The 25,687-nt window shown below is 36.9% G+C and overlaps 1 protein-coding gene and 1 long non-coding RNA gene across 2 annotated transcripts; both read left to right on the plus strand.

The window, feature by feature from the left end:
• Positions 1-4,459: 4,459 nt before the first annotated feature.
• Positions 4,460-9,345, plus strand: LOC148934839 (uncharacterized). The gene is made up of 2 exons (XR_016140797.1): positions 4,460-5,017; positions 5,190-9,345. It is a non-coding gene; the product is annotated as an uncharacterized LOC148934839 (long non-coding RNA).
• Positions 9,346-10,522: 1,177 nt separating this feature from the next.
• On the plus strand, positions 10,523-13,289 carry LOC148934840 (uncharacterized). Its single transcript, XM_089082961.1, has one exon. It carries the CDS (start codon positions 10,523-10,525, stop codon positions 11,681-11,683), a length of 1,161 nt encoding a protein of 386 aa, XP_088939087.1. The 3' UTR covers positions 11,684-13,289.
• Positions 13,290-25,687: the final 12,398 nt, after the last annotated feature.

Genomic DNA, 25,687 nt, shown 5'->3' on the forward strand with positions numbered 1-25,687 from the left:
CAATGATTTCATGAGCAAAGCCGAACAATTAACGGAGGCTGGAATTAATATTCCCGATGATTTATTATCATGTTACTCGGATCGTTGCCCGAAGAATTCGAAAGCTTCACAATGACAATCGAATCACGTGACGAAATCCTTAGCGTTAGTAACCTTAAAATAAAACTGTTCGAAGAGGAAGCTTGACAAATGGAGAGAGACAAACGTTTCGATAAAAAAAAGAAAAATGAACGTCAGCGGCGAAGCACTGTATACGAAAGCGACGAAACAAAATAATCCTCGTGCAAATAAAAATAAGAATACCTTAAAACAAAAACCGAAATTCAGTGGAAAGTGTTATGAATGTGGAAAAATCGAACATAAAGGCGCCGATTGCTATGTGAGGAAGAGACATGAAACGAAAAAGACAGGTGACGCAATGATGGCAATCGCGTATAACGTCGAAGTAAAAAGATCGAATTTCTGGTGTTTGTATAGTGCGGCTACGAGATACATGTCAAATGAAAAATAAAAATTCGGCGCACTCGACGAAAGTATGAAATCAAAAATTTTTACTGCATCTGATTATTAAATCGTGCGGTGTCGGTGAAATCACATTAGACGTTAAACTAAACAATAAAAAGATGAATCGGGTGAAATTAACAAACGCGATTTTTATGCCCCGAACTGAAAAATAACTTAATATCGATTCCACAAATAATGAAAAACAGTTTCAAAGTGATTTTTTACACGAATCGCGCGGTTGTTAAACCGCTCCGCGTAATTTGTCTAAGGTGGCAACGATTTGCGGAAGAGAATACGTGTCTCGCTCAATGACTTCAAGCGTTTGAAGTCTATGCAAAATCTTGGTTTGCCATCGCGTTTTCGAACAATCACTACCGGCGAACTTCACGTGCTTTTGGATGGTTCACTCCCTCGCGAAGCATTTCATCAATCTTCGTCATCAATTACGCACTGCATCGTTGAATTACGCGGTCAACATCGTTGTTTGATAAGTGTGCCTTCTTTTAATCGAATATTATGTTGCTCGGTCGGACCTCGAATATTTTCGAATTTTTGCAATTCGTCTTTTAGAAATTCACGGAGTTTTGCGTTCTCTGTTTCGTTTTGCTAACTGGCGGCGGATATGCGGGCCGACGAGGCATTCTTGCCTTCGTCACTCGGTGGCAAGAGAATAATATTCGATCTTTTCCATAGATCCAGCATCCATTTTCCGAGCATTTCGCTCTCTTAGGCAAGATATGGAAGCGGTGCCAGATCGTTTGTTTCTTTATTTGCACCAAAAGATTAACTGTGCCTGATATTTCTACGGGTGTGTTATCCGCGAGTTTCGCTTGACTCGGGGTATCCTCGGGCACAAAACGGAGATTCAGTGTGCAGTCTCCCGATTAATAAATGAAATTTCGGATCCGGTAGTGCGGATAAATCAGTGCGACCACCAGTTGGTCGCAGATGTTGATCCGAATATGCGGGCACGATGTGAACGTTACTTGAGGGGCCGGGGTTCATTCGTGCTCGTCCCATCATTCGGTTTCGGCGACTTTTTCCGTTTTCGGTAGGTGACATTCTCAAGTAAAGACTCACCGTCACATCCGCAAAATTTACATGGAGGACGTTGACAATTAAAACATGTGTCCGCGTTGTTTGCAGCGTCAGTACTCTGCTCGGTTATACACGGCGGCCGCAACTGGTTTCGGATGCGGAGAGGAGTCGTGCTTCGCGGTCGTCGTTGCCGTCTTTCATTGACGCTGAATTTCTTTGAAATCTGCCGGTAGGTCTTGGAGCGTCGCGAGATCGACGGCGTCGTGGCGGAGAATATACATTTTATACTTCGGGTGCATATTTTCATATATTTGCTCCATCTGTGCAGCCATCGAAAAACCCCCGGCGCGACGCATCATCGTTTCTACTTCGTTCGCGTGCGAAATTGTGTTCGGTTTTTGAATGCGGACGGCAATATCTTTTAATAATTGATTGCGGCGTAGACAGTATTATGCTCGAAATGCAAAACTGTTCCCACGTACTCCAGTGTTAGCGATGGTCTGCCCTGAATCGTTTTCTAAAATCTTATTTCCAGGCGTGAAAGCCGGTACGTCGGACGACTTGACCGCGTTAACAACGTTTTTTGCCTTCACAAGTTTCTTTTAGTCATTGCCGTAGTATTTCCACCGTCTCTTCTGTGTCGGCGTAACGGCGCGCGAGTTCAGCTTCGAGTTCCTCTTTCTTAAGTTGATGAATCCAGTTAGTAGTCGGCATCCCTTCGATTTTATTTTTCTATCTCCGATCCCTATTCGAGCGCCATAAAATGGATACGCATCAGATCGGTTCGATTCGCGACTCGTTCTCACAGTTTGCGGGATAGCATCAATCGCCATGAAAGAAAGTTTCGGTGAAAAATAAAATATAGAAGCGTTGGATTTTAATATTGTTTGCAATATACTATACTGAACGTTCGTACTGATCGCAAGTTTTTGCATGAGATCGAGAAACGAACAAAATAAGTTTTGTAACAACAAACTTAATAAATTTATTTAACACAAATCGTAATATGTTCAACGTCACATTCACAGTAGTCAAAAAAATATAACATACTCTTAATTTTAGTTTCCGAATACGCACGAAGCAATTGAGACAACAACAAAGTGAATTAATTTTAAAAAATCAACAAAAAAATGGACGGCAAGCGATAGCCGAAACGATTCCATGAAACAAGCGATTTCGTGAGACCGAATAGGCAAGTGTTTCTAGAGCGAGCTTGAATCTAACTCGAAAGCTAGAACTATAAAACTGTCGCGATAGCAGAGCACGGCGACTGTCTGTCGCCGTGCTCTGCTATCGCGACAGTTTTATAGTTCTAAATTGTTCCTCGCACAGATCGTTATGAATTCTTTGTCTCAGAGCAATCCAAAGCCACATCACTCAATAATCATGTGTCGCTAATTGATTCGTGGATTCGCAGCCCGTCGCTGGCAAGCGCGTATTGGTCGTACTTTGAATACGCCGCCGAATTTCGGTGTTGGCGCAGCAGCACGCGTACATTTGGACGCTAATTGATCGAGCATCAATATGCGCGACAACGCCAGAGACAAAGAGCTATGCGTGAATATCTAACTGATTTATTATATATAAAATATTTGGATTCGCCATTTTCGCTTTTAACCCTTGACGCTTTTAACCCTTTTATGCATCGCCGCAGAAATGCCCATGCGGTGCACTTTATGCTATCAATCTCAAACAAATATATACACTCATATATTTACAAGACTTGAAACTATTTACAACTACTGACTGGTTGTTACAAACTTTGTTTTGTTATTTACGATATATACAGAATTTGACAGGAATTAGATTTTAAATCTTGGAATCGTGTTCATCGTTCTTTGAAAAAGTTCGCGAATTTCAGAAATCTTACAATCTCGACTCATGGCTCTTCCGCGAATTCGACGCGTCGCAATAGTAAGCGCGCGATGTGAGACGGTGCGCGGGATTTCGGCATGCGCGATGTTAGTCGCGTGGCCGAACAGCTGTTTGCTTGTCAAAACATATCGTCTCGTCACAGTCTTTCTCGGACGGAGTTTCTCGGACTAGAATCGGAACTTAGAAATTGCTGTGATTCGGAGTCAGGAAGCTCCCTGCTCTATCACCGACAGCGATGGAAGTTTGCACACGAGGCCTTCCTAAAAGGCCAAGTTAAGAAGCGCCTTTACTCGAGAATTATCTCATGTATTTCGGAAACGGGAGCGATTTTGCTTGTAGCTCCTAGCTTGCTAAGAACATCCTAAAATCGCCTTCTGGACTCTAGGATGCATATCTCATCGAGATCAGCACTGGATTATCTGCTATCTCACCGGTAATGTAAAGTGAAAATCATCCGTCAGAGTCAGCTGATATACCCGAGTCAGCCGTAAATCGGGAAGAATCGGATACAGCTCGGCCGAATTCGGATTCTGGGGCTGATTCCGCCGGGGATGATCTCGCCGACAGATTCGCGAAATTCGTTGAACGGGCTCGGCGATTTCACGAATATGTTCGATAGCGCGGTCGATAGCGGGGCCAGCAACAGTGGTCCAATACGCGGTCTATTATATTATATTTCACGTGTCGTTCACGTGAATTCGCACTATTCGAATCGCAATTATAGCGTTCGATGGTTGACGCGAATTATCGAAATTAATTACAGAGGGAGAGCTGATCAGAGTGTTTTGTTACATTATTAAACTTTTAGATTCCCGAAGAATCCGCACAATTTCATTCTTTTGAATAAAAAACGCAACACAAAAGAGTAGGTATAAAAAGTGACATGATTTGCACGAAATAAAGTAAATTTAAGCGGTCTTTTCTTTTGATGATATTTGAATTAAAGTAATTAAAGAATTTTGAATTACTTAAATTTTTAAAATTGAATATCAAAATTCTTACAAATATATAGAATAAACATAGCATTTATTAATTTTGTAAATTTTAATTTTTTCTGTGAGAGTCTTTGTTTTGCTAATGTATTGTTTTGTTCTTCAAGTTTATGTTTTCTTTTCCTTCCCTATTTGTTTTTCACGTATCATATCATATTCTCTAGAGAGAACGACTATAACTTTGGGGGCTCGTCCGGGATCACGCGTTAGTGTAATACGAGAGAAGCAAGACAATAATGGCGACGAACGACGGTCGAAGTGACGACGGCATATGCGATAAACAAATGGACGACATGACAGTTGTCCAACTAAAAGACGAATTAAAATAACGCAAGTTGAGAATGACGGGAAACAAGGCAGAATTGACACAACATCTTAAAGCAGCAATGTTCTTGGAAGGACAGAGAGACAATGATGTAAACGAGGACGATGATGACGAGGATAATGGAAGCTTCGAATTCAGCGGCGAAACCTGACGATGATTCGGAGGAAGATAAGCACCAAGCTAATCATTCGTTTAGACGGGACCAGCGTCTCTTAACTTTCAAAGATATTGAAGATTTCATCGATACATTTAATGGAAATGTTAAACGTAAAGATATTAAACGGTGGGTAAAAGACTTTGAGGAAATGGCAAGATTATGTGATTGAGACGATGTGCAAAAGTCAATATATGCGAAAAGGCTGTTACGCGGGTCGGCATGATTATTCGTGAGATATGAAGTGCGCGGAAAATCGTGGAAAGACATTAAATCGACGCTGAAATGAAAATTTTTTCAGAAAGTCAACAGTCACGAGGAGCTCCAGAGCAGGAAGAAGGACAATGAGACATACCATGAGTACTGTTACAAAATGCTTGAGATCGCTTCTCGAATGAAGATAGAGAGTAGTGCGCTAATACAATATATAATAGATGGTACAATCGATGATAAGGTGAATAAAATTATTTTATATGGCGCGAAAAGTATTTCCGAATTCAAGCGTAAATTTGATTTATATAAAATAATGAAAAACAAGTCTAAATGTCATTATAAGGCGGACGAAACAAGAAGAAGATTTCGCATAAAGAGTTAGGTAAACGAAACGATATGCGGTGTTATAATTGCGGTGATAAGAATTACATGAGCGCGACATGTCTGGTAAAAGAGAAAGGAGTCAAGTGTTTCAGATGCGAAGAGTATGGCCACATCGCGGCTAATTGTTCTAAGATATCTAGTAACAAACCGAGAAATTGTAACGCGCTGCAAATCGATACGAGAAAATATTACAAAGACGTCTGTATAAACGGATTTGAGATCGGTTCTAATTAATATTGATAGCGATATCAGTTTAATATCAGCAGATTATTATATTAAAGTTGGAGCGCCTGTGTTAATAAAGCGTCAAATAAAGTTTAACAGGGCTCGAACGAGAATAAGACATTAGGCGAAACGCACGTTAAGATTAATATCGATGACTATATATACGAAATCAAACTTCATGTTTTATATGCTTATATACTTATATGCAGAGCGCAGCGTTGATCAGAATAGACTTTTTAAACGGTGTTGAAATGCGGATGCGACAGGGCGTTATTAAAATCATTAATATTTTTGATCTTCGGTCATACCAAAAGTAAATGGGATTGACATTATCGATGAAAAGAACGAAGTAGACCTTGAGGTAGGTCCGTATATCGAGGATTATAAAAGTAAAGACGAAGTAAAAGAATTAATCTCAAATTATGAAGGCGAGAAGATGGGAGATAGGCATTGAATTAAATATTGTATTGAAGGACGATGTATATCAACGCGCGCGTAGACTAGCTGCATCTGAGCAGAAGGAAGTCAAGGCGCAGATAAAAGAATGGTTAGACAAATGTATTATCCAGCCGTTATGCTCGGATTACGCTAGCAATTGTGTTAGTCAGGAGAAAAGACGGAGGGACACGAATATGCATTGACTATCGAAAGTTAAATAGTTAAGACGCGATATCCTCGATCCATCATAGAAGATCAGATCGTTTATCGTTTGCGAAGGATTAAGATTTTTAGTACTCTAAATCTTAAGAACGGTTTCTTTCATGTTAAAGTAGCCGAGGAAAGTAAATATACCGCATTTATAACCCCTAATGATCATTATAAGTTTTTGCGTATGTCATTTGGCTTATGTACTGCGCCAGCGTACTTTCAAAAATATGTAAATGCCGTATATATATTTGCCGATTTAGTTTCAAAAAGCGTAGTAACACGTACGTACACACTTACTGTATTATATTGTACTCTTACTGTTTATTTTTTTACATTAATAATGTATATATTACTTTTAAAAATATTTATAAATAAATTTTTTATATAATTTTTATATAATTTTCTTTAACATTATATGTATAATAAATATATAATATTAAAAAAAATTTATTAATAAATATTAAAACACATGCGTTTATACTGGATAACATTCTAATAAAATAAACTCTTAAGTTTCTTGCATTATTTATATAAAAAATGTTTTAATTAATAATTAATTATATATTTCACTAATTTTATTAAGTTAATATTAAAAAAGAAATAAGTTTAAAAAAATCTTAAAATATATTAAATTTTAATTCGAACTATTTTCTATTTGTCTGTCACATAATTCATTATTATTAAAAGTTTTAATGCGACTCGGGCGCGTCAAGCTTTGTACGTCGTTTTTTTTCTTACACATCAGATTTTCTTTTATATTTTATTTTTATATAAACACAAGTACAATAATTCAATAAAATTTTTTTGGCAACCACAAATTGACATTAATTTTGGATTGATAATATCTTTTTTCACCTTTGCAAAGTTTCTTTTCTACTTCATATAATTAAAAGTTTGTGCCAATTTTTGATATCATGTGTTTTGTAGAAATATGAAACGATTTTTCAAATAAAAATGAACTACAAAATAAAATGTATTCAATGTAAAGCTCTTTTTATTTTATTAAATTAGAAGTTGGCATCAGTTCTTCATATCACATCTTTCAATATGAAATTTATTATTAAAAAGACTTTTGTAGATGGAAATTTTTGTATAAAATTCTTTCTTTTACATAAATAAAAAAACGGGAACTTGGCGTTATTTTTTACCTTTTTTAAAAGATAATTTTGTTAGGATATCACTCATTTTTTTAGTAACAAATAGTATTTATTATTTAACATATTTGAAACATTTTTTTACTTTATATACACTAGAAAAAACAATCAGTATTCAATCATTATTTTTTAATAATCTTTTTTAAAAAAAAATATATATATTTTTTGCTCCTCTAGGCCATTTTTTCTTGTTAATTTGTGCATCATCAATCCATCCATTAGACGTTTCATCTTTATATATATGTATAACTTGACCATCTTCAATAGATGATCCATGATGAAAAATGGCATTCATTACCTTATAAAATTGTCTCCCTATTGATATTGTAGTTGTTGGTATTGCACGCAAATTAAATTGATCTATTTTTATTAATTTTGTTGTGAAAATAATTGTAAATAAATTATAAATATTTCTCGTGTTAATATATAATGTTAATATAATAATGTTAATTCTTTTTTAAATATTGTATCTTTCCCTGTACAATTTTTACATAGGTTATGAGAGTGATACCACCTCGAAAAAGTAATATTTAATAAATTATTAAGATCGTAACTGTCTTTCTTTAAATTAGTAATGGAAATTAAAATAAGAATATTATCATTAGTAATAATAATTGTATTATCACAAGTTTTGCACTATATAGTGGAACGTATTTGATGCTTAACTAGATTTTTTATATAATCATATTTTTCACAGCTATGAGAAATTCAGATGCATCTTGTTTTATACAGCTAGAAAAATTATCTCTTAAATCTTGTCGTATTATAAATGTATTCAAATTAGATATTCCGTTTTCATATCGATTCATTAATATACCTAAAACATTTAATTTACACTCAAAAATTTGTTTTCTAATAACATTTAAATGTAAAAGACATTGCAAAACTGCATTTGCGTAAGATGAAACTTTATCTTTATTTTGGAATGTATTACCATGTATTACCCAACAGTATTTTTTCGAATCGTTTCATGTGATTCTTGAACAGAAGAAATAATTTTTGGTAATGTCCATAAAGTATCTTTTATTTTAGTATATTTTTGTTTTGAAATATCAATCAATTTCGCTTCTGATTTATACGTTTGTTTTAATCGATTATATTCAATAATTGCATCTTCACTAGCTTTTATAGAGGGATCGTAATTAATTAAATACAAATCTTCTCTAGATGTTACTCGTGACAAAGCAACATAATCTTGTCCTGCATTAAATACAGAATTACCAATGTCCATAATAGCATTTTGTAAACTTAATCCTTGGCTTTTATGTATAGTGATTCCATAACTTAATGATAATGGAAATTGTTTTCTGATAACGTAAGCTCTATCCATCACTTGAAATTTAACACTGACTCTTTCAATCAAGTATTCTGAATCTGTAGGTAATCTGTAGGTAATAAAATTTGATTTTTTCTACATATTCAGTATTTATACCTTGAACAATTGATATTACTTTCGCGATTGTATCATTTACTAGTCCCAAACTAACATCAATATTACGTCTTATCATTACTTTTGCTCCAATCTTAATAATAATTTGTTTTCGAAAGTCCAACTGTTCTAGTATCATCTTCATCATTTTTCGATAATACTTTCAATACTTTCTTTTTTATGTATGAAATACAATTTATCGTGTCTTCAGCAATTAATAATACTTCTTTTGAATTAATACGATTCAACATTGCAGTGTTTAAAATATCATACATATGACAAGTAGGAAGTAAACACACAGTGTAAACTGATAAATTGATAATAAAATTACATATTTCATCCAATCTTGAATTAAAAGAAGTATTCGTAAAGGATATTTTTCTATTTTGAAGAATCTCGTGATCTGAATTTGTCAATAAACCAATACGAATACGCGATAACAATTCACGATAAGTCATATCTCCTTGCTGTCACATATTAATTGTCAATTCATCATATTCAAATAATGTAGTCCACAAATTAATGGTTCCTAAAGTGCCAATATATTTATCAATTTTTTTCTTTCAATAAATGAACAAAAACAAAATCTTCGTACAGAAGATAATTGAAGAAGATCTCCAAATAAAAGAATATATTTTCTATCAAACCAGTCATCATTACATTCAGTAGTGTCATATATTTCGGATAATCGAAAATGTATATACATTAAAATTAAATTAGATTAGATATCATTGATATTTCATCTATTATAAAAAATATAACATCATTTGTCCGCTTGTCCGTAGAACTTTCAATACATGATCACATAATTGTTTATATTTTTGTTTATATTTTTTAGGAGTATGACCGATGTCGCGAGCGCCGAGAATGCAATCGCGCCCACCGCTGACAAAGCGGATTGCGGCAAGCGATATTTTATCCGATGAATTATTATTTTACCAAGCGACAGCGAATTGTGCTAATCGCGCAAATATGGTGTAATCGTTCGACATGAAGCAACTGTTAACCGGGTTGCGCGGCCCTTACGCGGAAAACCGCCGCGCGACCCAGAAATATACCGCGAACGCTGACGAGCATGTTGATGATACGGCAAGGACCGGCCGCCCGGAACAGGATAAAAACGGGAGACCGATATGAGGAGAGGACTCGTCGAGATCCGTGTGCCGTCACGTCTGTCGCGGTCCGAACTAGTAAAGACAAACTGTATTAAGTTTTAATAAAATTTATTCAAATAAAGAAGAAGTAGTGAATGTGTCTTCTCCGCCGACTCCTGGACCGATCCTTCGAAACGACCCGCACAACATATCTGGTGGCAGCGGTGGGATCGTTTCGCAGCTGTACCCAGTCATCTGGAAGGAACAAACGATCGGAAATCAAGGAAAAGGCCGGAAAAGAAGTCGACATCCCTGCAGCGAGAAAGAGCCGGTAGAGCCACAACGCAGAGCATATCAGTGACACCGGAGAAGCCACGACCTACCGCAACAGCCAGCGCCGCGTCACAAACATGCGAATTGCGAGCGTAATGTAAGTTATAGAAAATTAAGCCAAGCGCATTAGATAGCGAAAAAAGCGTGTAGGTAGATGTCGAACGAGGGAGTTAACCAAACTCCTGCTCAAAGAAACACGTCGTGGCTACATAGTGCGTCAGCCAGCCGAGCGCTCAGCCCGAGCCCTCCGAGCCTCGAGCAGACGGAAAATTCACGCGATCCGCGCGATAACGTACGCCGCGATTTAAGTAATTATTATTCGGACGATAGTCTGACGAGTCAACCGGAATTACATCCGAACATTGTAATTGAACGCGTGTTTTCGCTTAGTGACATAGATAATAGCCTACTACCGAGTAGTGAGAGACGCGACGACGCTCTATTACAACCAACAGACGCAAGATCTGACCATAGCGACGGCACAAACGCAAGTAATCCTAGCCGCGGAGAATTCTCATTGACATCTTACGATAGTAGCGTGTTCGATCCAACCGAATTTTACACCGCTTCACGAAACATAAATCCAGCGGAAATGGCAAATCAACCCTCGAGCACACCGTTAAAATCGATCGCGGAAGAACAACAAGTAGTAAACAAAGAATTGGACGACGAAGTAAAGCGAATGAGAGCCACTTTAAGCCAAGCGCACTGGAAACCTGACCCGGCGGAATCTTCGCACGACGCGCGAGATGCAATGTTGGTCGAATTGATAGAAGGCATGCGAGCACTACAGGGCCGCATGAGCCAACTAGAAGTCGTTAATTACGATCGGAGTGCAGAAAATGACGAACCGATAGAAATGACATACGGGCGTACACGAGACGATGTCCGAAATTCGCGAGATCCCGCACATACGTTTATGAAATTGAAAGAAGCCCGCGATATGATTCCGGAAATGGACGGATCATCGCGGAACCAAGTTCAAAAATTTTTAAATGCAAGCACGTACGCGATGAGCGAAATAAATCCTGCCGACGAAAAATCATTATTAAAAGCGATCCTGTGCACGAAACTAACAGGGAAAGCCATGCACGATTTCCAAACAAGGGATATACGCACGTTCATGCAACTGAAGCGCGAGATCGAGATGTGCTATTTGGCAAAACGTAGCACTACGCACATTCAGCGAGAGTTTAATATAACCCGTCAAAAACCCGGGGAAAGCGCGCGAGAATACGGACTCCGCGTTGACAAACTAGCAATGGAACTCTATCAATCTATGGTAGAAGGACGCGAGCACACCGCGGAACAATGAAAGGCAATCCTAGATACGATACAAGAATTAGCCCTAGAAAATTTCCAACTAGGATTACGTGACGAGATACAAACAATAGTACGATCCAGGAACTATACGAATTTAACAGCCGCGATGCTAGGCGCGACAGCCGAAGAAAAATTAAAAGGTAGCCAACCTATAAAAATGTATAATAACGAGAAAGCTAGAAGCAACCAAGAACAGTATAGAAACCGCAATCAAAAACTGGAGTGCCACAAATGCGGTAGGCCAGGACATTTGGCGCGCGACTGTCGTTCAAGCCGATATACAAATAAATATCCGCTACCGCGAACCGAACGACCGACGAACGTAAATAATATCGAGAAATACTGCTCGTACTGCAAAAAGGCAGGTCATAAACGCGACGAATGCTGGTCACTGAATGGCCACCTGAGAAAGGGGCAACCGAGACGCACGAGACAGGATAATGAAAAAGAGCGACAAATAAATACCGCTGTAATAATGAGAAAGAATAAGCAGCAAAGGGAGAGCGATGACCTATCGTTCACAAGCAGTGGCGACGACGAAGAAGAAGAGAAACCGAGAACAAAGATAACACGAACCGTACGCGAGCATCAAGTGACACAGGTGAATACGCCTCATACAAACGCCACGTTAGACTTGATTACCCTGCCGATGCGAGAGACAAGAAAGGGAAAAACAAGTTTCCTCCTCGATACAGGCGCCACTTTGACATTAATAAAAGTGGGAAATCTAAAGGGAAACACACTAATGCGCGAAGAACGTTTAGCCCTAACCGGAGTTACGGGCCACAAGATACACACACTCGGAAAGATAAGAGCAACGATAACGCTAGGAGACCGAGAGATACGGCACACTATGTACGTAGTAAGAGATGACTTCCCAATAAATTACGAAGGGATACTGGGACTAGACTTTTTGAATAAACAACAAGCGAAATGCGATCATGGGAAAAAACAAGTCCGTATTGGCAACACAACGTTCAAACTCTATCCGTACAAGAAAACCATGCTAACGCCTCGCAGTGAAACCATAATTCAGGCAGTAACCGATCGGAATAGCATTGGAATAGTAAATGCAGTCGAAACCAAACCCGGAATCTTCATAGGAAATTGTTTGGTCATACCGGAAGAAAACGTATGTCCAATAAGTGTGATAAACACCACAGGAGAATCAGTGGAGATAACAACGCCGCTAGTCACGGTGGACGAGATAAGGACAAAAGACGCCGCACACATGTATACCATGGAGGTGTCAAGTAACGAAACAAGCGACGAGCCCATTCAAGCTCGTAAAGAAAAACTGCACAGACAAATGCGAACCGAGCATTTAAATAAAGAAGAAAAGAAAACCTTGCACCAGATTTGCGAAGATTTCTGTGATATCTTCCACCTAGAAAACGATCGCCTATCGTACACTAATGCAGTAGCACATGAAATAAATACGCGAGCAGATAGCGCGCCAGTGAATGTCCGACCATATAGATTACCAGAGAAGCACAAGGCAGAAGTAAATAAACAGATAGCGAAAATGCTGGACGACGAGATAATCCGTCCCAGCACGAGTCAGTGGAACGCACCCTTACTAGTAGTACCAAAGAAAATAGACGCATCTGGAGAGCGAAAATTACGAATAGTTGTGGACTTTCGGAAATTAAATGACTTAACAATCGGCGATTCTTTCCCGCTCCCGAATATCACTGACATACTAGATCAACTAGGAAACGCGAAATATTTTACAACATTGGATTTAGCATCGGGATACCATCAAATCCCCATGCATGAGGAACACAAACAAAAAACAGCATTCTCCACACCTTACGGTCATATACCATATAGTCATCGATATTAATCTTAACGTGCGTTTCGCCTAATGTCTTATTCTCGTTCGAGCCCTGTTAAACTTTATTTGACGCTTTATTAACACAGGCGCTCCAACTTTAATATAATAATCTGCTGATATTAAACTGATATCGCTATCAATATTAATTAGAACCGATCTCAAATCCGTTTATACAGACGTCTTTGTAATATTTTCTCGTATCGATTTGCAGCGCGTTACAATTTCTCGGTTTGTTACTAGATATCTTAGAACAATTAGCCGCGATGTGGCCATACTCTTCGCATCTGAAACACTTGACTCCTTTCTCTTTTACCAGACATGTCGCGCTCATGTAATTCTTATCACCGCAATTATAACACCGCATATCGTTTCGTTTACCTAACTCTTTATGCGAAATCTTCTTCTTGTTTCGTCCGCCTTATAATGACATTTAGACTTGTTTTTCATTATTTTATATAAATCAAATTTACGCTTGAATTCGGAAATACTTTTCGCGCCATATAAAATAATTTTATTCACCTTATCATCGATTGTACCATCTATTATATATTGTATTAGCGCACTACTCTCTATCTTCATTCGAGAAGCGATCTCAAGCATTTTGTAACAGTACTCATGGTATGTCTCATTGTCCTTCTTCCTGCTCTGGAGCTCCTCGTGACTGTTGACTTTCTGAAAAAATTTTCATTTCAGCGTCGATTTAATGTCTTTCCACGATTTTCCGCGCACTTCATATCTCACGAATAATCATGCCGACCCGCGTAACAGCCTTTTCGCATATATTGACTTTTGCACATCGTCTCAATCACATAATCTTGCCATTTCCTCAAAGTCTTTTACCCACCGTTTAATATCTTTACGTTTAACATTTCCATTAAATGTATCGATGAAATCTTCAATATCTTTGAAAGTTAAGAGACGCTGGTCCCGTCTAAACGAATGATTAGCTTGGTGCTTATCTTCCTCCGAATCATCGTCAGGTTTCGCCGCTGAATTCGAAGCTTCCATTATCCTCGTCATCATCGTCCTCGTTTACATCATTGTCTCTCTGTCCTTCCAAGAACATTGCTGCTTTAAGATGTTGTGTCAATTCTGCCTTGTTTCCCGTCATTCTCAACTTGCGTTATTTTAATTCGTCTTTTAGTTGGACAACTGTCATGTCGTCCATTTGTTTATCGCATATGCCGTCGTCACTTCGACCGTCGTTCGTCGCCATTATTGTCTTGCTTCTCTCGTATTACACTAACGCGTGATCCCGGACGAGCCCCCAAAGTTATAGTCGTTCTCTCTAGAGAATATGATATGATACGTGAAAAACAAATAGGGAAGGAAAAGAAAACATAAACTTGAAGAACAAAACAATACATTAGCAAAACAAAGACTCTCACAGAAAAAATTAAAATTTACAAAATTAATAAATGCTATGTTTATTCTATATATTTGTAAGAATTTTGATATTCAATTTTAAAAATTTAAGTAATTCAAAATTCTTTAATTACTTTAATTCAAATATCATCAAAAGAAAAGACCGCTTAAATTTACTTTATTTCGTGCAAATCATGTCACTTTTTATACCTACTCTTTTGTGTTGCGTTTTTTATTCAAAAGAATGAAATTGTGCGGATTCTTCGGGAATCTAAAAGTTTAATAATGTAACAAAACACTCTGATCAGCTCTCCCTCTGTAATTAATTTCGATAATTCGCGTCAACCATCGAACGCTATAATTGCGATTCGAATAGTGCGAATTCACGTGAACGACACGTGAAATATAATATAATAGACCGCGTATTGGACCACTGTTGCTGGCCCCGCTATCGACCGCGCTATCGAACATATTCGTGAAATCGCCGAGCCCGTTCAACGAATTTCGCGAATCTGTCGGCGAGATCATCCCCGGCGGAATCAGCCCCAGAATCCGAATTCGGCCGAGCTGTATCCGATTCTTCCCGATTTACGGCTGACTCGGGTATATCAGCTGACTCTGACGGATGATTTTCACTTTACATTACCGGTGAGATAGCAGATAATCCAGTGCTGATCTCGATGAGATATGCATCCTAGAGTCCAGAAGGCGATTTTAGGATGTTCTTAGCAAGCTAGGAGCTACAAGCAAAATCGCTCCCGTTTCCGAAATACATGAGATAATTCTCGAGTAAAGGCGCTTCTTAACTTGGCCTTTTAGGAAGGCCTCGTGTGCAAACTTCCATCGCTGTCGGTGATAGAGCAGGGAGCTTCCTGACTCCGAATCACAGCAATTTCTAAGTTCCGATTCTAGTCCGAGAAACTCCGTCCGAGAAAGACTGTGACGAGACGATATGTTTTGACAAGCAAACAGCTGTTCGGCCACGCGACTAACATCGCGCATGCCGAAATCCCGCGCACCGTCTCACATCGCGCGCTTACTATTGCGACGCGTCGAATTCGCGGAAGAGCCATGAGTCGAGATTGTAAGATTTCTGAAATTCGCGAACTTTTTCAAAGAACGATGAACACGATTCCAAGATTTAAAATCTAATTCCTGTCAAATTCTGTATATATCGTAAATAACAAAACAAAGTTTGTAACAACCAGTCAGTAGTTGTAAATAGTTTCAAGTCTTGTAAATATATGAGTGTATATATTTGTTTGAGATTGATAGCATAAAGTGCACCGCATGGGCATTTCTGCGGCGATGCATAAAAGGGTTAAAAGCGTCAAGGGTTAAAAGCGAAAATGGCGAATCCAAATATTTTATATATAATAAATCAGTTAGATATTCACGCATAGCTCTTTGTCTCTGGCGTTGTCGCGCATATTGATGCTCGATCAATTAGCGTCCAAATGTACGCGTGCTGCTGCGCCAACACCGAAATTCGGCGGCGTATTCAAAGTACGACCAATACGCGCTTGCCAGCGACGGGCTGCGAATCCACGAATCAATTAGCGACACATGATTATTGAGTGATGTGGCTTTGGATTGCTCTGAGACAAAGAATTCATAACGATCTGTGCGAGGAACAATTTAGAACTATAAAACTGTCGCGATAGCAGAGCACGGCGACAGACAGTCGCCGTGCTCTGCTATCGCGACAGTTTTATAGTTCTAGCTTTCGAGTTAGATTCAAGCTCGCTCTAGAAACACTTGCCTATTCGGTCTCACGAAATCGCTTGTTTCATGGAATCGTTTCGGCTATCGCTTGCCGTCCATTTTTTTGTTGATTTTTTAAAATTAATTCACTTTGTTGTTGTCTCAATTGCTTCGTGCGTATTCGGAAACTAAAATTAAGAGTATGTTATATTTTTTTGACTACTGTGAATGTGACGTTGAACATATTACGATTTGTGTTAAATAAATTTATTAAGTTTGTTGTTACAAAACTTATTTTGTTCGTTTCTCGATCTCATGCAAAAACTTGCGATCAGTACGAACGTTCAGTATAGTATATTGCAAACAATATTAAAATCCAACGCTTCTATATTTTATTTTTCACCGAAACTTTCTTTCATGGCGATTGATGCTATCCCGCAAACTGTGAGAACGAGTCGCGAATCGAACCGATCTGATGCGTATCCATTTTATGGCGCTCGAATAGGGATCGGAGATAGAAAAATAAAATCGAAGGGATGCCGACTACTAACTGGATTCATCAACTTAAGAAAGAGGAACTCGAAGCTGAACTCGCGCGCCGTTACGCCGACACAGAAGAGACGGTGGAAATACTACGGCAATGACTAAAAGAAACTTGTGAAGGCAAAAAACGTTGTTAACGCGGTCAAGTCGTCCGACGTACCGGCTTTCACGCCTGGAAATAAGATTTTAGAAAACGATTCAGGGCAGACCATCGCTAACACTGGAGTACGTGGGAACAGTTTTGCATTTCGAGCATAATACTGTCTACGCCGCAATCAATTATTAAAAGATATTGCCGTCCGCATTCAAAAACCGAACACAATTTCGCACGCGAACGAAGTAGAAACGATGATGCGTCGCGCCGGGGGTTTTTCGATGGCTGCACAGATGGAGCAAATATATGAAAATATGCACCCGAAGTATAAAATGTATATTCTCCGCCACGACGCCGTCGATCTCGCGACGCTCCAAGACCTACCGGCAGATTTCAAAGAAATTCAGCGTCAATGAAAGACGGCAACGACGACCGCGAAGCACGACTCCTCTCCGCATCCGAAACCAGTTGCGGCCGCCGTGTATAACCGAGCAGAGTACTGACGCTGCAAACAACGCGGACACATGTTTTAATTGTCAACGTCCTCCATGTAAATTTTGCGGATGTGACGGTGAGTCTTTACTTGAGAATGTCACCTACCGAAAACGGAAAAAGTCGCCGAAACCGAATGATGGGACGAGCACGAATGAACCCCGGCCCCTCAAGTAACGTTCACATCGTGCCCGCATATTCGGATCAACATCTGCGACCAACTGGTGGTCGCACTGATTTATCCGCACTACCGGATCCGAAATTTCATTTATTAATCGGGAGACTGCACACTGAATCTCCGTTTTGTGCCCGAGGATACCCCGAGTCAAGCGAAACTCGCGGATAACACACCCGTAGAAATATCAGGCACAGTTAATCTTTTGGTGCAAATAAAGAAACAAACGATCTGGCACCGCTTCCATATCTTGCCTAAGAGAGCGAAATGCTCGGAAAATGGATGCTGGATCTATGGAAAAGATCGAATATTATTCTCTTGCCACCGAGTGACGAAGGCAAGAATGCCTCGTCGGCCCGCATATCCGCCGCCAGTTAGCAAAACGAAACAGAGAACGCAAAACTCCGTGAATTTCTAAAAGACGAATTGCAAAAATTCGAAAATATTCGAGGTCCGACCGAGCAACATAATATTCGATTAAAAGAAGGCACACTTATCAAACAACGATGTTGACCGCGTAATTCAACGATGCAGTGCGTAATTGATGACGAAGATTGATGAAATGCTTCGCGAGGGAGTGAACCATCCAAAAGCACGTGAAGTTCGCCGGTAGTGATTGTTCGAAAACGCGATGGCAAACCAAGATTTTGCATAGACTTCAAACGCTTGAAGTCATTGAGCGAGACACGTATTCTCTTCCGCAAATCGTTGCCACCTTAGACAAATTACGCGGAGCGGTTTAACAACCGCGCGATTCGTGTAAAAAATCACTTTGAAACTGTTTTTCATTATTTGTGGAATCGATATTAAGTTATTTTTCAGTTCGGGGCATAAAAATCGCGTTTGTTAATTTCACCCGATTCATCTTTTTATTGTTTAGTTTAACGTCTAATGTGATTTCACCGACACCGCACGATTTAATAATCAGATGCAGTAAAAATTTTTGATTTCATACTTTCGTCGAGTGCGCCGAATTTTTATTTTTCATTTGACATGTATCTCGTAGCCGCACTATACAAACACCAGAAATTCGATCTTTTTACTTCGACGTTATACGCGATTGCCATCATTGCGTCACCTGTCTTTTTCGTTTCATGTCTCTTCCTCACATAGCAATCGGCGCCTTTATGTTCGATTTTTCCACATTCATAACACTTTCCACTGAATTTCGGTTTTTGTTTTAAGGTATTCTTATTTTTATTTGCACGAGGATTATTTTGTTTCGTCGCTTTCGTATACAGTGCTTCGCCGCTGACGTTCATTTTTCTTTTTTTTATCGAAACGTTTGTCTCTCTCCATTTGTCAAGCTTCCTCTTCGAACAGTTTTATTTTAAGGTTACTAACGCTAAGGATTTCGTCACGTGATTCGATTGTCATTGTGAAGCTTTCGAATTCTTCGGGCAACGATCCGAGTAACATGATAATAAATCATCGGGAATATTAATTCCAGCCTCCGTTAATTGTTCGGCTTTGCTCATGAAATCATTGAGATATCTCATTATTGGTGGATCTTTTTTCTTGTATAATTGTTTGTACAGTGTTGCTTTGCGAACGGGGCCTTTTGACTCGTAAATTCGTTCGAGTTCCGTCCATGCTGCGTTCGACGTCTCAGTTTTCTTGATATGATTTAGCTGGCCGCGTGACATGCTCAGCGTAATTATCGCTAAAGCTTTCTGATTCTTCTTCGTCCATTCTGCGCGATTTGCTTCGGTTTTCACTTCATCACCGTTTGCATAGAACCATAGTTCATTACAAATGAGAATACTTCTCATCTGAAATTTCCACGACTCATAATTATCATCGTTGAATTAAGTATCATCATGAGTTTCTCGATGCTTTGTGAGTTATTCGACGCTGCTATATTTGTTTCCGCACGCGAACCGCACCTCTTTTTTTTTTATCACTCTAGTCGATTGGATCTTTCGATTTCCGTTATTGATTATTGTTTTTTACACGAACGTCTATCCTGGGCCCATAACCTATCAGGATACGATAGGGACGAAAATGAGGTTAACACTGCGATATTAATTTGACAAAAAGGATATATTTGACGAGCGTACAGCGTGAAGCCTTTTTGTGCGACGACTCAACTGTAACTGACTTCTAGCATGGCGTAGCATATCACGAGATCTATTTGATATTCTCGAGTGTTCAAGGGAAGGCGCTGTGTGTTCAATTTGAATCGATCTATTCTAATAATTTTAAACACATAAATGTGTTTTATTATATACTTTCTTTCCTTATATTTACAAAAATATAACTTTGTTAAAAAATTAATGTTATTGTATGTTATTAATATTAATTATATTTTTAAGGTTATTAATATTAATTATATTAAAATTCTATGTAATTAAATAATTTTTATATAATTTTTACAATTTTATATAATTTTATATAATTATAAACAATTTTATATAATATAAAAAATTTCAGTAAAGATTAAGTAATATCTTTTTTCTTCTAAACGTGATATTTCATTGAACCTGGATCTAAATACGCATGCGCGAGAAAGCGTCCCTGATAGCAACACTGGGACCCAGCGAATATTGATTCGCTATTCGCTAGTAGATCCTATGATCCGCTGAATCGATAAGATTAATAGTGACATTTTGCGACAGACATTGCAGCCGTACAAAGGCAACGGCAATAACGTTTCTTAAAGTAAAAATTTTCAAATCGAACTTTGCGTAGCAATATCTCCGCTCGGGCACGTAACAGGAAAATAAAAATACTTTTATTATGTAAGTCGAACTCAAGCTATCAATCAAGCCTATTTAGAACTTTAGTCGTTATTGAGATTCGATAATTTCGAATGCTCGCATCTCGTCGACTCGCGTAAAGTCACACGGTAGTGTTCTTGGTTAACTTGACACCCGAGACACTACTGTGTCTCCTGATAACACATATAAAAATATATATAATATATACAGGGTGATTCAGAACATCCCTGTGTCCTTGCAAGGACGTACTTCTGAATTAATTCTGAGATGATTTTTCCTCTACGAAAATTTTGTCCGACGCTTACATTTTAAATTATAAAAGAAAAAAGTTAGCGAATAGAAACGCGGAAGGTAGGCAGGGACGGCACAACTCACCGTCCGACGTAGGCGATTACTGCAGGGTGTTCGCTGCGTCGACGTGTTTACCATACGCGATAGTATGCACCTATGCGATTTTTCACTTATTTTCTCTCTCTCTTTTTCTCTCTCTCTCTCTTTCATTCACTTACCTTGTAGAGATCTCTATGATATCTTTATACTGTTGTAGCTTGACGGATGAATTTTATCGTGGATGAACGATGCTCCATGTGACAGATTTACACACACACACACACATTTATTGTTAATATGATCACTTCCATCTGTTCGACTTTTACAATTATATATATATATAAAATTGTAATGATCATATTAAACAATAAATCTTGCCTTTATTTATAACACTCAAATAATTTCATCATTAGTTTTACATTTTCGTTTGGTCTGAGCAGCGCCAAGTGTTTTTACATAAAATTTTTTTTATTTAAATAAAATTTTATCATTTATTTTATACTGTTACTTTTTAATTCTTTGTGATAAAAACGTAGGTTGAGTAAAGCAATTTTGTGATATAATAATTTTAAAGCTAAATAATTACTACCACTTGGGTTAGAAAAAGAAATCTTAAATGGATAGAAAGATATATTAGGTGTACAAAAAAGTTCTGAGCTTTAGATTTCATACAACTGAAATAACAATTTAAATTTTATATATCTTCCCGCCTTTTTGCGGTTTTAAAGCGTTGACATTTGGCCTTCTAAAATGCCATACGGTTTGGCGTTTGATGTACATAACCTCAAAAATCAGTAGTGTTCACGATGGCAATAACAAAAGAGCATATTCGATTTTCCATCCACTTCGCGTTTCATCTGAAGAAAAATGCTGCTGAAGTCACTGCAATGATTTGTGCATATGGAGAAAACACTATAAGTCTACATGTAAAAGATGGTATCAAAAATTTCGCCAAGGAGATTTCAGTCTTGAAGATGAACCGCGTGCTGGATGCCCTCAAAAGATTGAAACGAACGAATTGCAAGCACTGCTGGATATAAATTCTGCGCAAACTGAAAAGGAGCTTGCAGAACAGCTTGGCGTTACGCAGCAAACCATTTCCATATGTTTACATACGATGGGAAAGGTTCAGAAGGAAGGCAGATGGGTTCCGCATGAATTGTCCGAAGACAACAAAAATCGTCGGCGTGACACTGCACTCACTTTGCTTTCAAAGTTCCGGAAAAAAGATTTTCTGCACAAAATCATTACAGGCGATGAAAAGTGAATTCTTTATGATAAGAAACAAACGTAGAAAATCATGGGTTGATCTTAGTCAATCTTCGACATCGACGCCAAAGCCCAATATCCACGCTAAGAAGGTTTTGCTTTGTATCTGGGATTGGAAAGGTGTGTTGTATTACGAATTGTTACAACCGGGTGAAACAATCACGGCAGACCGCTACCAACAACAATTGACCAATTTGAGCAATACATTAGAAGAAAAGAGGCCATTTATTGGCCAAGGACGTAAAGTGATCTTGCTTCATGACAATGCTCGACCACATGTTGCGAAAGCGACTCAGGACCATATCTTTGCTTTGTTAGGCTGGGAACTTCTCCCGCACGCGGTGTATAGCCTAGACATGGCGCCTTCCGATTACTACCTATTCCGGTCGCTGCAGCATCATTTGGCTGATACACATTTCGTGAGGTTTGAAGAGATACGAAAATGCATTGATGACTTTATCGCTTCGAAGCCGGTGAGTTTCTATTGTCAAGGAATTCGCAAGCTACCCGAAAGATGGCAAAAGGTCATTGATGCAAACGGGGAATATCTCGCTGATTAATATTTTTTTGTTTGTTTTTGAATAAAGATTGAATTTTACAAAAAAAAGCTCAGAACTTTTTTGTACACCTAATATTTTAAGATCTTTTATTTTTAAACTTATTTCTTTTTTAATATTAACTAAATAAAATTAGTGAAATAAATAATTAATTATTAATTAATGAAACATTTTTTACATAAATAATGCAAGAAACGTAAGAGTTTATTTTAGAATGTTATCCAGTAGAAACGCATGTGTTTTAATATTTATTAATAAATTTTTTTAATATTATATATTTACATGTTAAAGAAAATGTTAAAGAAAAAAATGTAAAGAAAAATATATAAATAAAAATTGTATAAAAGTTTATTACAAATAATTTGAAAAGTAATGAAAGATATCTATTATTAATTTCGGAAAAAATTAACGGAGACCGACTGGATTTGAACTCAGGATCCCTTGTCTACCAATCCGACACTTAGTCTGCACGACTACGACGGCTCTTCTCTGTTAGCTGTTTATATTCCGAATCTCTTTCATGACCGCTTACGGTCGTCTAATTCTTACAGTAATATATACATTATTAATGTAAAAAGATAAACAGTAAGAATGCAATATAATACAATACATAAGTATGTATGTACGTGTTTTAATGCGACCCGGGCGCGCCAAGTTTTTGTACGTCGTTTTTTTTTCTTACATATTAGATTTTCTTTTATATTGTATTTTTATATAAACACAAGTACAATAATTCAATAAAATTTTTTTAGCAAGTACAAATTAACATTAATTTGGATTGATAACATTTTTTTTCACTTTTGCAAAGTTTCTTTTCTACTTCATATAATTAAAAGTTTGTGCCAATTTTTGATCATGTTTTTTGTAGAAATAATGAAACGATTTTTCAAATAAAAATGCACTGCAAAATAAAATGTATTTCAATGTAAAGCTCTTTTTATTTTATTAAATTAGAAGTTGGCGCCAATTTGTCATATCACATCTTTTGTACCAATATGAAATTTATTATTAAAAAGACTTTTATAGATAAAAATTTTTGTATAAAATTCTTTCTTTTACATAAATAAAAAAACAGGCGTATGAACTTGGCTTATTTTTTACCTTCTTTAAAAGATAATTTTATTAGGATATCACTCATTTTTTTAGTAACAAATAGTATTTATTATTTAGCATATTTGAAACATTTTTTTATTTTATATATATTAGAAAAAACAATCAGTATTTAATCATTATTTTTTAATAATTTTTTTTAAAAAAAATGTATACACATTTTTTGCTCCTTTAGACCATTTTTTCTTGTTAATTTGCGCATCATCAATGTCTATCCATCCATTAGACGTTTCATCTTTACATATACTTGTATAATGACCATCTTCAATAGATGATCCATGATGAAAAATGCATTCATTACTTTATAAAATTGTCTCCCTACTGATATTGTAGTTGTTGGAACTGCATGCAAATTTAATTAATCTATTTTTATTAATTTACCATTTTGTTCTGAAAATAATTGTAAATAAATGATAGTATTTCTCGTGTTAACATTAATTCTTTTTTAAATATTGTATCTTCCCCTATACAATTTTTACATAGGTCATGAGAGTGATACCACCTCGAAAAAGTAAGTGTCGGTCCACAATAGGTGATTTAAGCTTTAAGAAGTAAGAAATTGACCAATTATAATCGAATATGAAAAGAATAATCGACTATGATTGGTCAATTTCTTACGGCTTAAAGATTAAATACTTATTGTGGACTGACACTAATATTTAATAAATCATTAAGATCGTAACTGTCTTTCTTTAAATTAGTAATGGGAATTGAAATAAGAATATTATCATTAGTAATAACAATTGTATTATCACAAATTTTGCACCGTATAGTGGAATGTATTTGATGCTTAACTAGATTTTTAATATAATATCATATTTTTCACAGCTATCAGAAATTCAAATGCATCTTGTTTATACAGCTAGAAAAATTACCTCCTTAATCTTGTCGTACTGTAAATGTATTCAAATCAGATATTCCGTTTTCATATCGATTCATTAATATACCTAAAACATTTAATTTACACTCAAAAATTTGTTTTCTAATAACATTTAAATGCAAAAGACATTGCAAAACTGCATTTGCGATAAGATGAAACTTTATCTTTATTTTGGAATGTATTACCATGTATTACCCAACAGTATTTTTTCGAATCGTTTCATGTGATTCTTGAACAGAAGAAATAATTTTTGGTAATGTCCATAAAGTATCTTTTATTTTAGTATATTTTTGTTTTGAAATATCAATCAATTTCGCTTCTGATTTATACGTTTGTTTTAATCGATTATATTCAATAATTGCATCTTCACTAGCTTTTATAGAGGGATCGTAATTAATTAAATACAAATCTTCTCTAGATGTTACTCGTGACAAAGCAACATAATCTTGTCCTGCATTAAATACAGAATTACCAATGTCCATAATAGCATTTTGTAAACTTAATCCTTGGCTTTTATGTATAGTGATTCCATAACTTAATGATAATGGAAATTGTTTTCTGATAACGTAAGCTCTATCCATCACTTGAAATTTAACACTGACTCTTTCAATCAAGTATTCTGAATCTGTAGGTAATCTGTAGGTAATAAAATTTGATTTTTTCTACATATTCAGTATTTATACCTTGAACAATTGATATTACTTTCGCGATTGTATCATTTACTAGTCCCAAACTAACATCAATATTACGTCTTATCATTACTTTTGCTCCAATCTTAATAATAATTTGTTTTCGAAAGTCCAACTGTTCTAGTATCATCTTCATCATTTTTCGATAATACTTTCAATACTTTCTTTTTTATGTATGAAATACAATTTATCGTGTCTTCAGCAATTAATAATACTTCTTTTGAATTAATA

Source organism: Pogonomyrmex barbatus, unplaced genomic scaffold (genome assembly GCF_055798465.1).
Source record: "Pogonomyrmex barbatus isolate J1 unplaced genomic scaffold, ASM5579846v1 scaffold7, whole genome shotgun sequence".
Lineage (NCBI taxonomy): Eukaryota > Metazoa > Arthropoda > Insecta > Hymenoptera > Formicidae > Pogonomyrmex > Pogonomyrmex barbatus.